General features: G+C 33.0%; 1 protein-coding gene across 1 annotated transcript; it reads left to right on the forward strand.

Moving 5' to 3' along the window:
* Nucleotides 1–8,192: 8,192 nt before the first annotated feature.
* LOC123665288 (zinc finger protein on ecdysone puffs) lies at nt 8,193–18,311 on the forward strand. The gene is made up of 11 exons (XM_045599609.1): nt 8,193–8,331; nt 8,789–9,091; nt 9,406–9,569; nt 10,100–10,334; nt 10,564–10,831; nt 12,532–12,656; nt 12,766–12,932; nt 13,186–13,351; nt 13,815–13,959; nt 16,244–16,378; nt 17,721–18,311. Exons 2-11 carry the CDS (start codon nt 8,795–8,797, stop codon nt 17,858–17,860), a joined length of 1,842 nt encoding a protein of 613 aa, XP_045455565.1. The 5' UTR covers nt 8,193–8,331; nt 8,789–8,794; the 3' UTR covers nt 17,861–18,311.
* Nucleotides 18,312–18,628: the final 317 nt, after the last annotated feature.

An 18,628-nucleotide genomic window follows, 5' to 3' on the forward strand; every position in this document is an offset into this window, starting at 1 on the left:
ATGATGCTTCTATTTTAGGTGGCACGATAGCTCTGTGCGAGCTGCAATGCGATCTACGCGCTCTCAAATTCTACTTTGTAAGTTACTTTCTTTTAATACACTACAAATTTTACATTTTGTAGTTTTGATATTTTACTTGTAGGTCGTTTCTTTTCAGTGGAGACGATAGCTCTGTACGAGCTACAATGCGATCTACGCCTACACAAATTCTACTTTGTAATTTACTTTCTTTTAATACAGTGAAATTTTACTTTTTGTTAATTTGATATTTTACTTACTGATATGGTTTTCTTTCAGTGGAGAGAATAGCTCTGTACGAGCAACAATGCGATCTATGCCCGCAGATTCTACTTTATAAGTTACTTTCTTTTATTACTGAAAATTTTACTCCATATAGTTTTGATAGTTTACTAATTGATGCTTCTCTTTCAGGTGACACTGTAACGTATATTTGTTTTCTTCGTTCATTCTCTTATCAATTGTTTCGTTCGTCGAGTTGCTATTCTGCATGCTAGACGTTGAAAGAGAACCATCAATTAGTACAATATCAAATCTACAAAAAGTAAAACGTTCACAATACCTATTAGAACAAAGTAACTTACAAAGTAGAATCTGTGTTGACGTAGGTCACATTGCAGCTCGTACAGAGCAATCGTGTCACCTGAAAGAGAAGCCTCCTTAAGTAAACTATCAAAATTACAAAAAGGAAAATTTTCACTGTATTAAAAGAAAGTAACTTACAAAGTTTAATTTTTGAAGGCGTAGATCGCATTGTAGTTCGCACCGAGCTATCATGTCACCTGAAGACAACCATCGATTAGTAAAATATCAAAACTTCAAATAGTAAAATTTTCACTGTATCAAAAGAAAGTAACGTACAAAGTAAAATTTGTCAGGGCGTTCTTCGCATTATAGCTCGCACAGAGCTATTGTATCACCTGAAAGAGAAGTATCCATTGTAAAATATCAAAACTACAAAAAGTAAAATTTTCATTTTATTAAAAGAAAGTAACTTACGAAGTAAAAGTTTTGAGGGCGTGAATCGCATTGCAGCTCGCACAGAGCTATCATGCCGCCTGAAAGAGAACCATCAATTAGCAAAATATCAATAATATGACATCTCGTGATGAGTGAGTCAGTGATCATTCTCTTTTATATATATAGATTACGATGCATTATTTGGACACCTCCTCACCATCTATAGTCTAAATTTCAAGTCATACTCAAAAACATTTTGGACTTTCATATAAACTTCCAACCCCCGTTTTATCCCCTTGAGGATCAAGTTTCGTAAAATCCGTTCTTAACGGATGTTTACGTCTTATAAGGAGCCTACCTGCCAAATTTCAAGTTTGTGGCTATTATAGTTTCGGAGATTTCGTGATGAGTGAGTCATTCTACCATCCCCCGTTTTAACCCTAAAGGGAGTTGATTTCTAAAGATAAATTATTTGGACACCTTCTCACCATCTATAGAGCATACATTTTAAATTGCAAGTCTCTTACTTCAAAAACATAACACTTTCATACAAACTTCCAATTCCCGTTTAACCCCGTTCCCGTTTCCCCTTATAGGTCGAGTTTCATAAAATCCCTTCTTAATAAATGTCGACACTTTATAAGAAACCTACCTGCGAAATTCCAAGTTTGTAGGTGTTATAGTTTCGGAGATTTCGTGATGAGTGAGTCAACCTACCATCCCCCGTTTTAACCCAAAAGGGAGTTGATTTCTAAATATACATTATTTGAACACCTTCTCATCATTTATAGAGCATACATTTTAAATATTAAGCATCTTACTTCAAAAACATAGAACTTTCATACAAACTTCCAACCCCCGTTTTTCCCCCTTAGGGGTCGAGTTTCGTAAAATCCGTTCTTAGCGGATGTCTACGCTCTATAAGAAACCTACCTGCCAAATTTCAAGTTTCTAGGTGTTATAGTTTCGGAGATTTCGTGATGAGTGGGTCAACCTACCATCCCCCGTTTTAACCCAAAAAGGGAGTTGATTTCTAAATATACATTATTTGAACACCTTCTCATCATTTATAGAGTATACATTTTAAATATCAAGCATCTTACTTCCAAAACGGGTGGATGGGATGATTATAAAAATAACGCTATACAGAGTGGGGATGACAATACGACAAAAATTGATAACACCGGTAATACTAGTTTATAGGAGTATTTCAAAACCATCAAAAAAGTCCTACGGTCAAAATAAAAAAAAAAATTTTTTCAAACAAACTAAATAAGAAAAATATGATAAAATTTTATTACAACATGTGTAGCTATGGGTTCACTGACCTTTTATGACGCGCGGTGCCACAATGAACTACTACTTGGGTTGTTTGGACGGTGATAGTACTAAATTTTCAAATTTTCGATATGTCCGCCATGAACACTGATGCACAAATTATATCTTCTTACAATGTTATTAATTAATTTTGACATAATTTCGCCGTTGGCGGTCATGTTTTTTAATTTAATAAAAGCTCTTATAATTCTATTTTTTAACTCATCAACTGTATTTACTCCTGTTGAGTACACATCGTTTTTTATAAAACCCCACAAAAAGAAATCCATCGGCGTGAGATCTGGTGATCTCGCTGGCCACCTTGATGGTCCATGACGGCCAATCCACTGCTGTCCGAACATTTCCGATAAACGTTCCCTGGCAGACACAACTGAATGAGCAGGTGCTCCGTCTAGCTGATACCACATCTGGCTGTAAGCGTCTAGACTAAGCTCGTCAATATAATCAGCAACTGGTCCGTTTAGGAGTTCCAGAAACTTATCAGAATTTAAACTGCCGTCAATAAAAATAGGACCAATTATGGTTTTTCTATGTATGCCCGCCCATACATTTACCGTAAACCTGTATTGGTGGGACGTCTCCCGTGCTAGATGTGGATTCACGTGTTTCCAATATCGAAGGTTTTGACGGTTCCATAAACCATTCCTTGTGAATGTACTCTCGTCCGTCCACATCACATTGTACAGGAAGTTTGGGTTATCAAAAACTTTGTTTAGCATCCAGCGGCAGAATGCTTCTCTGACGGGCTTGTCCCTTGACAACATTGCATGCACTTTACTGTACCTAAAAGGCCTCAGTTTGTCACTTTTTAAAACATTATGTATCGTTTTATGATCCACACGATGGAGACGTGCTGCCTTACGCAAACTGGTTGTTGGGTTATTTGAAAAATAATCTAAAATTTCAGCATCCTGCAATCGACTTGCATGTGGAGGAGCAGTATCTAAATGCGGGATTAAGCATTGATTTTCCCGTATCCTCTAAGCATTTGTAATAGTGCGGCCATTGGTTGGACAAATACGGGTGTTCCCATATCTCTCCCTGTACTTCTTTATTGCCAAATTAGCATTGCCGTGACATTCTCCGTAAACAAAAATCATGTCAGCGTACTCCGAAGCTGTGTAATTATAGCATGGCATTGTAAATAAAATAAAAACTATTGTTAATATTAATACTTAAGCGTCTAATTTCGCACAATTCACTCAATAACTATTAAACTAGGTACTTATCACTATAAAAATAAAGCGTTAAATGTCGCACAATTCACTTAATAACTATTAACTAGGTACTTATCACTATAAAAATAAAGCGTTAAATATCGCACAATTTACATAATAACTATTAAACTAGGTACTTATAACTATAAAAATAAAGCGTTAAATATCGCACAATTCACTCCAAGAGTTTTTCGAGATAATTCAATAATTAATTAAAATTGACAAAACAACGCTAATAACATCAAGAAACACAAGTATCTAAATAAAGGGCATAGAGACTACTGGCCGCTTGTCGCGTACGCAGCGAGCCTGGAAAAAACCAAAAACATGTTATAACATGTTTTGTTTACGCTAGCCTACGCACCAGGGCTGCCAGATGTACGATTTTAATCGTACTCATACGATTTTTTTTTGCATTTTTACTCATGTACGATCGCTAGACTAAGATCGTACGCAAAATGTACGATTTTTATATTCCTATTACCTGGAAGCATTTCATAATTAAAGAAACGTCATCCACCGGCAAGCATGAATTTCGTTGAATTTCCCAACTACGTAACGCGTTCCTAGATCTTTTACTTAAATGAAGACTCTGAAAAATCATATAAAGGCTGTATTTGTTTGCTTTCTAATGAAACTTATAATTTCTTTTGTGATAATAATTTCGACTTGAAAAAAAATACATTTTGAAATAAAAAACAATTTGAAAATTATAAAATATTGCCTCAATTTGCTTTAAATTTATTATTTTTTCCCCATCACAGTGCAATCTATAATATGAACGAGCATTCAACGAAGTTCATTTAATCAGAACAAAACTTAGAAACAGTTTATCCAATGATACACTGAAGGGCACATTATTAGCCAAGAAATTAATAAGAAGAAACGAAAATTATACGAATTTTAAGCCAACAAATTCTTTTGTTAAAAAATATGACCACAGAAAATTTTGTATGAGTGTGACAAATTTTTCTAGCAGCCCTGGCACAGCCAGTTGTCCTTTACACCGTTAGACGTTCTCAGGGTCATTGCAACACACGTGCCACGTTGATTGTTTTTTTCAGCTGTTGCAAAATTTAATATTTTAATGTAATAACGTGGTATTTTATTATTAATAATTGTTGTTATTGTTATTTGTTGTCTTTATCGCATTTGTTGGACTGCTCGAGCAAAAGTTTCGCGAATATTTTGATCTTGAAATAAATATAGTCAATGAAATACTTAAATTTATTAAATATTGTTGATATGCCATGTGTGCTCCCCGTGATATTACCTACTTGCAAAAACTATGTTAGATTCAGAATTTAGATTTTCAGAATTTAAAAAAATTTATTGTTTCTTAAAGCATTAAAAGAAACAATAAATTTTTAAAAAACAAAAATTATAAAAAGAAAATTATTAGAATCATACTGAATATTAAAACTATTTAACAAATGTTTTTAATATGTCTTAACACAACACTGACCTACCAAAATAGATAACAATTTTGCACGTTTTTAAATTACGCGTACGCGTAATATTATGTTTGTACCGATCGCGCTCAAAGGGTCGTTAACCTGCGGGTGACCGTTTATTAATGTTATACAACACGTAGTAATTTTAAAAAATGAAAAATCATATTTTTTGACTAAACTACTGGATGTATTTTATTGATTTTTTGTATGTGGGCTTGGAATATCATTACATATACGATGTCAAAGTTATTGTCGTATTGTCATCCCCACCCTGTATATATGACACTATCCCAATATTACTAAATAGGGATCCCTTTCTTTCGAATTTTTTTTTTGTTCTAATTTAATTTCACAGTAAGGCATTTTTTGGCCTACTATTTCAGTAGGCATTATTATCTTTAAGGCTTATATTACCAGCACAAAATTAAATTTTTGCTTAGTCTCTTGAGTGCTTACCAAAATTTAAATTAACATGAGTCACTCATTGCTGCTTTTACATATATTCGGCTGTACAAAAAAAATACTATATACTGTTCAGAGACAACAAAAATTGCAAACTGATTTAGTAATATTTGCTGACTATATGTTGCTGCCCAACTACTAGCTAACCAATAATATTTTTTTGCTAACAAAGATACAAATACCTTGCAAACTGTTTAAATCACACCCTTAATAAAATAGACGTAATAATTAACTCTTTTTATTCCTTTCATTGCATTTAGAATTCATTATTACATAATAATGAATTCTAAATGCAATGAATGAATCTTTAGTATCACTTTTATGTACAAAGCAATATTTTAAGAATATTAAAAAATTTCAGGACCTTTACATCGCTTTCCCAAATGGGAATATCCTCATACAGAGAATTTTAACTAATAGAAATCTGTACTTCACAATACAATTAAAAAAAAAGGAAACAATTGTATTTACAATTCCATTAGTATATGCCACAAACATTTCGAGGAGTACTTCAAATCATTAAGCAGACGATTGACGAGGAATACTGTCCCTACATTGAACTTAAGTAAGCATAATAACTTGTGAGAGACATAGAGTTGATTTGGTTGATTTTATTTGCAATCTTTGTATAATATTTGTTTAGGGTGATTGTATACAGTTGGTGCCTGGGATTAAATCGATTATTAAATGGAAAATTTTCAAATTTTGATAGGAATGACCTGGTTAAAAAATAAGCATCCGATTATTATAATAAAAGACGAAAATAAACAACAGTTTTATAAATTCTATATGTATTGGTGTTTTATTTTTAAACCCTCTATTTTCTGTTAATATTAGGTAAAATAGAATTAATTTGAAATCTAAAGTTTTAATACGTAACACAAAAAAATATTAAATATTCTTAATGTACATACTTGTTACTTTTTGAAGAAAATTAATGATAAATAGATATAAAATACTTTTCACACTATTTCCACCAATTTATTAATACAAACTGTTTATATTAATAAACAAGTGGAAAAAGTGAAAAGTACATACAGTATATTATTTGAATAATAATCATTCTGGTAAAAAAGAAATACACAGCGCCATCTGTAGTATTATTATAGAAATAAAATTGTATGTGCACGCCATCTGTTGGTGGGAGAGGTCGCGATACATCAATTTTAATTTCTGAGTGGCGTATCTATACCAGTATATAAGTGTATAATCTATGATATGCCACAAAGGTTCGTACCTTTTAATTAAATAATTTGAAGCGAGCAATTTAAAAGGCCAACGTAGTTGAATTGAGCTATTGAAAATTTATCGATTAGTATTTTTTTTATTACAAGTATCATTATTTTGCAGGCTGGGGTGGGGTAGGTGGTTCGTACCCCTTTACCTTAATTCAAATAGTATTTTATTTTGTTTCTTGATGTAGTAAATCTGAATTGTAACACTAATTAAAAGGTTGAATAGATTAACTTTCGAGAAAAAAAATGTATTTTAAGCTAAAACATCATACTACGTTTAGAAATTAAATATATAGTACACAGGGTTTTGTGTAGGATAAATCAGACTCAGGCGGAATAAGCCCGAAATCGTTTGTCGAATAAATCCGACTCAGGCGGTGAAAGGATTAAATATTTAATTCGTATTTAAATATGATTTCCAAAAAACATGATTTACTAAAAATACTGAGCTAAGCTCGGTCACCTAGGTACTAGTACTCATATATTAAAATAAGATGGCAATACTGGAATTAGACGCCGCCTCTTGTCATTATGTTGCTTGTACTGCAAATTAGCATAGCAAATTAGACATATTAAAAGTGAAAAAAAATATCGATATTGTTATAATAGTAGTTTAATATCATCAAATATCAATATCAACATCGATATCTCCAGAAATAAATATCGATATATCAGTAAAATTAAAAAAAAAAATAGTGGTTTTAAAATAATCATACATTTAGTTCTGCATAATTCAATAATATCAATGAGTCATTTTTATACAAATATATTATTTGAATGTACGAAAATCGCAATAAAACAAAGGTTTTTGTCATCAGAATTTCTTTTTATTAGGCAAAGTTACAAAAAATATCAGCAACTAAAAAGCTATTTGGTAGCTTATATTTTAATATACAAAATATGTAAGTAAAAAACATTGACTTTTTAATGCTTTGCTGTCAGCCCTCCTATCAGTTGTTAGGAACTGCCAGATTTACAACTGAAGCTACTCTCTCTGAAGGCATATAGGAAGCCATAGGTGTCAAGTATGTTAGTTCAGATTAGAAAGAACTGGAGTTAAAAATTATTTAATCTAAAGCTACATTTTAGACACGAGATATTTATTTCGTGTCTATCCAAAAAAATTCGGGTTGTAGCTATAAAGCATATAGAAATTACTTCAATTCCTACGGCTTTGTGCTACTTTAAGAGGCTATATTAGGTGTATCGTTGATGGTCGCAGCAACATTGTTGAAGCTTTTTGTGTCGAGACCATAACGACTCTAATTGTGATCTAAATAATGTATGTCTGATGCCGTTCCTTTCTATTCATTTTATTATATTTTTATACGGGTTTATATTCTAGTGACTTTAATTACATAAATAAAAATATAAATATCGTTCTTATACAATTTCTGCTAATAGATATTTTCTATCGATATATCGGATCAAAATATATCGCCAAAAAACATCGATACATCGATATTTCGATACTTTTTCAACAAGCCTACACTACAGAAATCAGCCATTTTCCTCTTGCGGTTGCTTGGTGTCGTTTTATTATTTTCCAAATCGACCTGCAAGTTTGTGAAGCTATCAATAACCTGTTACAGACTAATTCATTTGAAAAAAAGTGTAATCTTTGCTTGTTCTTCTAATTCTCTATTGGTAAGTCGTTTTTTTAACACTTACGGCTTTTGACCGGGATACGTATGCAGTCAGAATATTTTTTCACTACTTTCAATTACAACAAATTATCTCAAACATACTAATGTAATCTCATGAAGATATACTAAATATAATGCTAAATGCTAATCGTCTTTTTTTATATTCTATTTTAAATAAAATTTTCTTTCTTTAATTTTTTTCACTTATCCTTAAAAGTAACTATCTGTACTGTTATATGGATTACACGAAAGTTACATTTCGAATTATGTTTACAAAACATGTGTTTTACGGATTAAGTAAAAATTTATTTAAATATCTCACATTTATTTTTAAACATATTCCTTGTTAGGATTATTTATTTGTATTTTTCAATCATGATATTTTTGTACTATTTCATCTAAATTTATTGTTAAACAACACATGTTAATTTTAGAAATTACGTCATTAATATGTTTAGATAAAAATGGCGAACCGACGTCCTCAAGGAGGTGGCCGGCGTATGGACTTTGGGCGTAATGATCGCTCAAAGAACTTCCGCAGCGGAGTCTCCCCTTGGCAGGGTGGAGGTCCGGGCGGTGATCTTCCGAACCTACTCCCCTTGGGCGGAGGCCCAACCGAGGCTACTCTGGCCTTGGCTAGCAACATCATCAATCTCCTTCAACCGCGCCAAAACCCTGTGCCTTCCCTACTCGACATGCCCATACGACGTGACTTTGGCCCTAACATGAGTCGGTATGACCGAGGGTATGGGCCAAATAGGGTAAGTGCAAAATTTTATAGATAACTTGCTATAAAAATATTAGAATTTTAACATCAAAAATTTTATAGTTACTGTTACTAAAATGATTTAATTTAAAGCTAAATTTTTAGTCGAGCCACAATTCTTTTCTTGATGTAATAATATATTTAACATGTTTATCTTTTAGTACCTAAAACTCCAGGTCATACAATGACATGAATATCATACAGTCACGTCAATTTCTGTGTGCTATTACCATATTTCAGCCAATCTTCACAAGGCCTATCAAGGCTAGCAGCTTCATACTAACAACCATGTATCTGAATTCCCTTTAGATGGGCAATCAAGGTAATTTCCGGCGTACGGGAAATTACACTCGTGCTGGTGAGCGTATGAACAACAGTCGTAAGCCGTTCAGGCCTAATGATGGGCCAAGACAACAAAACAAGAGCTCCCCGAAAAAGGAAACCGATTCTAAGGCTAAGCCTGTTAAGGACAGGTAAGGAATCCCAGGAGTTTCCTTCCGGTGGTACCACCGCTTTTCCATTTTCACGGCTATCCTACAAAATATTTCAACAAATCGTTCACCGGCCGCTCTAGCCGCATTGGCAATGTAATTTTCTGTCTCATTCTAAGGGATGCGTCGTTCACACAATAATCAAACTGCATGGATGTATATTGATGGTCGTCTTCACCATAGACAGTCTCTCTGTTTATGTTAAAATTCTTTAAAAATTGATTGAGTACATATTATATATCAAAACTATATATCAAAACTTTCAAAGATACGTTCAAGTTGTTTACATTCTGAATCTTAGTAAAACTAAATATTGTATCTAAATTATTTTTTTTAAATAACAATCTCGTTAACATTTGATGTTCTTCTGCAATTTGCAAATATTAGCTTCAAATAGATTTTACATCTCATTCATTACATTAATTGAAGTATTTTCGGGTAATACAATCAAATTTACTAAACACTCATACAATTAATTTAAACAAGCATCTAATCAATTAAGTCGTCTATAGTGAGGACAAGGATACCGAGAAGAGTGAAAAGTCTGAAGATGATAAGAGAGAGACACCCAAAACTCGCTACGATGATATCAACCCACAACTGCTGAAATGCCACATTTGTAACAAGAGCATGTGGGATGGAAGGTCATTTGAGAACCATTTGAGCGGCCGAGCCCATGCTATTATGATGCAGAAAACAGCAGAGAGCTATGCTTTAACTGCTGATACAATGAGGCAAGAGTTTAAGGTAATTAGATTATTTAACCATTTTATAAATTTTGGTAATTTTGCTTCAAGAATCTTAAGAGGTTCAACTAACAGTCCCTCACACAGCTAAAAGAATACAACAAAGAATCGAATTGAACTTTTACTCATTTAACAGACTAAATTACATCACAAGGTTTTAAAGGGATATAATAAATCATATAACTAAATTTATTCCAAAAGACAACCATTAAAAATCTTTCAATCTACAGATTCGTGAAATGAAAAGAACACGTAAGACCGGTCAACAACCGCCACGTGATTTCTACTGTGCCATGTGTGATATGTACGCAGCCGATGGGGCCATACACCGTACAACCGTAGGCCATCGTAAGCTCAAGAAGTATCTACACCCGACCTGTACTTCTTGCCATAAAGAGATGCCTACGAGAATTGAGCTAGATGAGCATAGATTGACCGCTGAACATTTGAAAAACATGCAGGACAAGCAAGAAGTTGTCTCGAAGCCGAAACCTGAAGGTAATTTTGAGTTTTTGTCTATACAAATATTATATAGTTAAAGAGATTGTTTTTGTTTGTTTGAATGTGTTAATCTCGGGAACTTATTAATAGTTTTTAATTAATGTCGACTTTATAGATACTCCAAAATTATAAATCATTAATGGTCTTAAAAAAATCTAAAATAAAATGTTAATTTTAAATTAATTTTTTTATTGTTGATTGTTAAAAATTAAACAAAAAAAAAATAAAATACTAATCAGACCATATTTGAAAAACTATTTAATTTTATTTCTTACAATTACTAATTGCAGAATTACTAAATATTAGTTTAAAAAAAAAAAAAAAACAACAGCATATTTGAAATATAAAAATAAAAAAATAAAAATTTTAAATCTCTACTTTTATACTAATATTATGAAGAGATAAAGTTTTTAACTTTTTTGTTTGTAGGGGGTAATCTTTGCAAATACTGATCCAAAAGCTACAGTGTAGGGATCAGGAGTGATATAGGCTATATTTTATTGTGATTGAACAAAAAATTTACTGAAAAATCTTATATATAAAATTCTCATGTCACAATGCTAGGTACAATACACCTCCGAAATGGCTGGATTGATTATGATGAAATTTTGTTTGCCTATTGGGTAGGTCTGAGAACGGCCAACATCTATTTTTCATAAAGCTGTAATATGTTTAACACAGCAAGTTTAGTTTAAAATTCTGATGTAAAAAAGGAAATCAAATGAAACAGTCCACCCACAAAATTTGTGTATGTAATGTTATGTGAAACTTCTTCACACACGCTTGACTTGGAGAGTAAGTTGGAGTGGTGACGAGAGCGTTACGAAAAATAGTCAAGTAAATACTCACTATTTGTCGCTAAATTCGCCATGATTGTCTTTTCACCTGTGGATATAAATATGTATGAATTGTTTATATATATATATATATATATATATATATATATATATATATATGTATATGTGAGTGTATATAAGTATGTATGTATATGTATATATACATGTATAATTTTATATTCTATTGTAATTTATAATTTCTAATCATTCCGTTTTTCTATGCCGTGTCCTATACCCAAAGGTTGTCTGGAAGAAATCGCTCTTTTAGCGATAAGACTGCCTTTGTACATCTTCCTCTAATTGCACTACTTTCGTTTGTATCTTTTAATAGTGTGCAATAAAGAATATTATTATTATTATTGTTATGGATTATCAAACATTACTCCAAAAGTTGTAATCAGATCTCGATGAAATTTAAATGTGATCACATGATGATTCTCGGCATTCGATTAAATTAAAAATCATCAAAATTAGTACACCCAGTAAAAAGTTATCCGGATTTTCGAGGGTTTTCCTCGATTTCTCTGGGATCCCATCATCAGATCCTGGTTTCCTTATTATGGTACAACACTTAGGATATCTCCTTTCCAACAAAAAAAGCATTATCAAAATCAGGTTCATAAACGTTGAAGTTATCCCCAAACATACATTTAAAAAAAATTGTGGAGGCGCGAACTTGTGGAGGCCTATGTCCAGCAGTGAACTGCAATAGGCTGAAATGATGATTTATTATGATGGTACAGCCTGTAACAACCTACGGCTGGGTATAGACCTCTTTCTCCATGCAGGAGAAGGACAGAGCTTAACCCACCACACTGCTCCACTGCAAGTTAGCAGATAAAAATTACATTTTTGTTACAGTTATGATAATATCAACCCTGAACATGGAGCAGACGTACCTTCGTGATGATAGACAACGCTGGCGTCGCGGGGACAGAAACGACAAGGACAAGGATGAGGGAGAGAAAGATGCTGAAGTTAAGAAGGTAATATCTTTTTTTATATAAATTTCTTAATTAATTAATCTTTAATTTTAATTAATAATCAAAATATTAGTTATTTCATATTTATTCACACACTTCAACTTATACACAGGAGGAAGGTGAGGCTGAACCAAAGAAACCAGAAGAAGGAGACACAGAAGTGAAAGAGAAAGAGACAGAAGAGAAGAGAGACAACGCCGATAATGATAACACGGTCCTGGACTACAAGGAAGGGGATGATATTGCCAACATAAAACCAGACCAGTTGCCGGTTTACAGGTATGCTTATACAAATGACATTGTTACTATATCGAGGGCCTGTTTCACCGGTTGTGGATAATGCTATTTGATGGATCACGGTATCTGACAGATAAAAGTTTTGATTTAATTTTCTTTTTAACCAACTTCAAAAAAAGAAGAGTTGCAGGTAGCAGGCGTCTATATTCTAAAGTGATCGCTTACCATCAGGTGAGCCGTACACTTATTTGCTGACCTAGTATTATAAAAAGCTTACGTTTGTGTATGTTTCCAGCACTGAACGAGGAGTGGGTCGCTCGTTCCTCTCCCCATTCAGCTGTGTCCAGTGTACGCTGTGTCGCAAGTTACTGGATAGCGAGGAAACGGCAGCGGTACATCTTCGCACCTGGCGACACCACCAACTATTCGTGCGACTGCTACAGGAGAAGGCCGGCCACCAGGTGACTACTGTACTCATTTGATACTGATTGTTTTTTGGATCAAAACAGCTAATTTTTCATCATATTACTGCGTGAGAGTATGTAACGTGAATATGTATTCAATTTTTTTTTCCATTTTTCATTTTATAAAAATCATCCACGCACATTTTAGCCTATCGTTATCCATTGCTAGACATAGGCCTCCACAAGCTCGCGCCAAAAATGACGTGAACCCATATGTGTTGCCTATAGTCACCACGACGCCCACGGGGAGAGGGGGTGGCTATATTCTTTACTACCATAACAACACAGCATGTATAAAAATCAACATTAATGAATTCAGAAGGACATACATAACTATAATTGGCATGCATACTATATCTTGATATGATGCAGAATAACTTCTTGTAATATAATGTTGTAATGCTGTTGGCATATCTAAATAAATTTTTAAAAAAATTCTAAAATATCAAATAACTTTTAGACATCTCAACCGGCCGAGAGTAGGAAGCGAACCTTGAACAATGATGATACGGGCACATGGAAGAGACGTAAGACTGTCCGCGAAGAAGAAGATGAAGACCAGAGTGAACAGAATGAGCAGAATGGACACGATGACACTGCTAAAGGTATGTTACTTTATCTTTATATTCATTAAATTCTTTGTTGTATACCTCTTAGATGTATCAGTTAGATTCAAATAATTTCGCCAATTTACATAAAATTTGGAATTAAGAAGACACTAAAAAGATTTTTATCAGTGAAATCAAGAATCCAATCTTAGTAAAATTATAGAGACATGAGTTGTGTTGACTTCCGGTTTTATAGTCAAAGAACAAAGACGTATAGCAATGGGCTCCGACAATAATTAATGAGAAACAGTGTAAATTTCACTAAGAACATAATTTTGTCATGCAAACTTTCCGCGCAAAACTGCAGGTTGTATGTGCAAGTTAAATTCATAGTACAAAAGTGGCAGATCATAGTGAGAAATTGTTGACAAAATATTGTTTGCATAACCTCACATGCACACAAAATTTCATGAGAATCGGTCAATCCGTTTCGGAGGAGTTTAACTACAAACACCGCGACACGAGAATTTTATATATTAGATTTAATTAAAAAAATTGGATGTTCTCATTTTGGTAACATTTTTATTGAAGTTTGAAATTTTTTCGCTGTACCATGATGCTACGTAGCCTTTAACCTTGCTCGGCGCAATTTGTACCATTAACTTTATAATGTTACTAGCTGACCCCGCAAACGTTTCTTTGCCATATATGTTATTAACCCGTTTAATCCCCCCCCCCCTCCACTTATAACTTAGGGGTATGAAAAATACATGTTGGCCGATTCTCAGACCTACCCGATATGCCCACAAAATTTTATTAAAACCGGTCGAGCCGTTTCGGAGGAGTTCAATGTTTAACACCATGACACGAGAATTTTATATATTAGACTAGCTGTGCCCGCGGCTTCGCCCGCGTTGAAATTAGGGTGTCACAAAGTTTTCCCGGTAAATTTCCAGTGAAACTCTCATCAAAATCTTAACGAATGAAGATATGCATTACTATTAAGATGGTGAATGCAATTTTTTTTTATTTCAGTCACTTGAAATGCTTATCAAACTGAGTAACTTTTTAAAAGGCCGATGTAGTATAATTAAATAGTTATTTTTATAAAACCTCTCTATACACCACATTTTTAGTTTTGTTTTCAGGCTGTATATGTTTTATACAAACTATCAACCCCAATTAAATCCCCTTAGCGGTGGAATATCGTAAGATCCGTTCTTAGCGGACGTCTGCTAACTATAATCTACCTCCCTGCCAAATTTTATCTTTGTCCAACTTGGATGGATAGCCCATCCAGCGGTTTTTGAGTTCTCGTGATGCGTGAGTTATTTACCTTTTTCTTTTATATATATAGATATCGATGCATTATTTGGACACCTTCTCACCATCTAAAGAGCGTACATTTTATATTTCAAGTCTCTTACTTCAAAAACATAGGACTCTCATACAAACTTCCAACCCCCGTTTTACCCCCTTAGGGGTCGAGTTTCGTAAAATTATCTCTTAGTGAATGTTTACGCCTTATAAGAAACCTACCTGCCAAATTTCAAGTTTGTAAGTGTTATAGTTTCGGAGATTTCGTGATCAGTGAGTCAACCTACCACCCCCCGTTTTAACCCCAAAAGGGGGTTGATTTCTTAAGATACATTATTTGTACGCCTTCTTATCATCTATAGAGCTTACATTTTAAATTTCAAGTCTCTTACTTCAAAAAAATAGGACTTTCATACAAAATTGCAACCCCCGTTTTACCCCCTTAGGGGTCAAGTTTCGTAAAATTTATTCTTAGCGGATGTCTACGTCTTATAAGGAGCCTACCTGCCAAATTTCAAGTTTGTAAGTGTTATAGTTTCGGATATTTCGTGATGAGGGAGTCAACCTACCATCCCCCGTTTTAACCCCAAAAAAGATTTGATTTCTAAAGATACATTATTTGGACACCTTCTCACCATCTAAAGAACGTACATTTTAAATTTCAAGTCTCTTACTTCAAAAACATGGGACTTTCACACAAATTTTCAACCCCCGTTTTACCCCTTTAGGGGTGTAATTTCGTAAAATCCGTTCTTAGCGGAAGTTTACGCTCTATAAGGAGCCTTCCTGCCAAATTTCAAGTTTGTAGGTGTTATAGTTTCGGAGATTTCGTGATGAGTGAGTGACCTTTCGCTTTTATATATATTATAGATTATAGATTATAGATTTTACTAAATATAAATGATAATGGCATTAATATAGACATGTATAAAGAAAATTAAATTTCTATAATGTGTACTTAAATTAACAATAATAATTATACTAAAGCCCCAATTTTTCCACTACAAAATGAATAATATTACAGAGGCAGCAACTGAAGCTGAAGGCGATACTGAACACACATTTAACGAAGACGGAGACTTGCCAGCGGCTGATGAACTTGAAGATTGGGAGCAATCAGTCGATGAGATACTTAACGATGAAAAGGAAGAACCTAAAGGTATGATTAGAATTTTTTTTATTTCTCATTAAGAATAACATTCACTTATACAGAGATTGCATCAAATATTCTTCAGTACCTATACAAGTTTAGTTAGCAACGGTGGACTTTTCTCTGGAAGAGATCTTTTCCTGCCAACTTTGTGATAGTGAGAACTAATATATATTATTTATTTCGGGTTCTAAACCAAATTTTGTGTTTGTAAATATGAAATATTAACAAACATAATTGTGTTTGCCAACGAAAAAAAAACAAACTGACTTCAATTACAATTTACAAGTAATACAACATAATTATGTAGACGAAAAATTAATCAGATACTGGTTATCAAAGATTACTCAAAAATTAGTTATCGGTTCACGATCAAATTAAAATGGGACTACAAGACATGCATCAGCTTTCAATTTAAACAAGAATCATCAAAATCGGTGTACCCACTGAAAAGTTTTGCGTTATAATACGATGTAGGTCGACGAAAATATACTCAAGTAAATACGCATTATTAAATATAACTAGAAAAGTACTTGTGAGATCTCAATTAATATTAAATGGAACCACCCAGTCAAAAGCTCTGAGGTATACGTAAAAAAAAACACAGTCGTATGAAGAACCTTTTTAGAAGTCTTAAAAATGTGGCTACTTCTTCTTATTTTATAATTGGACTCCCATAGGAATTGCCAAAGTCAGAGTGTTTTCCATCAATTACTTTGAAGACTGCTCATAAGATTAGCGTTGTGAGGTTATGTACGAGCTACAAGGTTATGTACGGTTTCCTTCACACCACTTATTTGTCTAAAAAAAACAAACACAACCAATGTTAGAAAAAAAACATCACAAAAAATGTGGCTAATGTATGTTAATAGCAAATCAAAAACTAAAAAAAAAATACAAAGATCATGTGAAATGTTGAAAGTGGCAATGACTAAATTACATCCCATTTTTTTTTTTTTATATTTATGTATGCGATTCATTTTTATTAATATTAAATAAATTAATTAATATCTACAACATACACACACGGTCTTCTGTTCCTATGGTAAGCAATTTAATGCTTGTGTAATACATACAATGACATAACTACTTTTGTTTCTTTTTTTGTTAAACACATACAAATAATACATATATAAATAAATATATATATTTTACACCGAGACTCAAGGTGGGAATGGAACCCACCATCCCCAGAGCAGAAAACACTATACACTGTGCCAAAGGGCTAGTTGATAATATTAATCCAGTCATTCTCGAGTTATCCGCTTAACATGATTATTGATTCATTGATATTTTATAGTTAATCCATACAATTTTAATAAAATGTATTAATTTTGTTTACTATTACCAGAACCAGAACAAGAAACTAAGCCTGAAGAAGAGCCGGCTAAACCTGAGCCTGAAGAAACACCGAAGGCCTCTCCGACTCCTGTCAACCAGACAAAAGCTGCTCCGACTGGACAGGGCAGAGGACGTCCTCGTCGTAACTAGATAAGCAACATGTATGTTACATACATAATTGTATGTTTGATTCAGTTGCGAACAAAATAATATAATTGCATTGTAATTAATTTATTTGTAAAGCTCGTAAACACTGTTTTTGACTTTGTCATCTCGGAATGTAATTGAATAAAATTCTAAAAATATGTATCAGATTACAAAGACCTGCTGAGAATTCTTACAATTTCTACATTTCCAATGAAAAACAAAATGCTAAACAAAAAAGACAAGTTGTATAAAATGATAATAACACAATAATGCAACTACATTATTTTGTTTGTCGACTTATGAAGTCCTTATTTTAAAATATATCTGTAGTTTGGTCACAGTAACATTGACTTATTATTTGTAGCGGTTAAATTTATAGTCTGTAAAACTAGAAATTACATAATCAATATATCTTAAATATTAATGATTTAAAAAAAATATCTATCCAAGATAATTTGTAATTTTTTTTTTTTTTTGACAAATGTTTGTCAAATGATTCTAACAATGATAGGATTATTTCCGACTTATATTTTATAAAGAATAATTGAGTTGTTTAAACTTCACTGTGACGTAAGTTAGTATAGAAGAAAAATGTAATCATAGTAAAGCTAAAAAGAACGTAAACGTAGAACAAAATAGTTTTGATAGAAGGCTCTCGGAAAATAAAGTTTTAGTCGTTTTCATAAAACGTGTCCGTTCAGTTTTTATTTATATACGCTATATGCAGTAACAGCCGGTATGATAGGAGGATTATATTTGAAATAATAGGAA

This window comes from Melitaea cinxia, chromosome 23, assembly GCF_905220565.1.
Source record: "Melitaea cinxia chromosome 23, ilMelCinx1.1, whole genome shotgun sequence".
NCBI lineage: Eukaryota > Metazoa > Arthropoda > Insecta > Lepidoptera > Nymphalidae > Melitaea > Melitaea cinxia.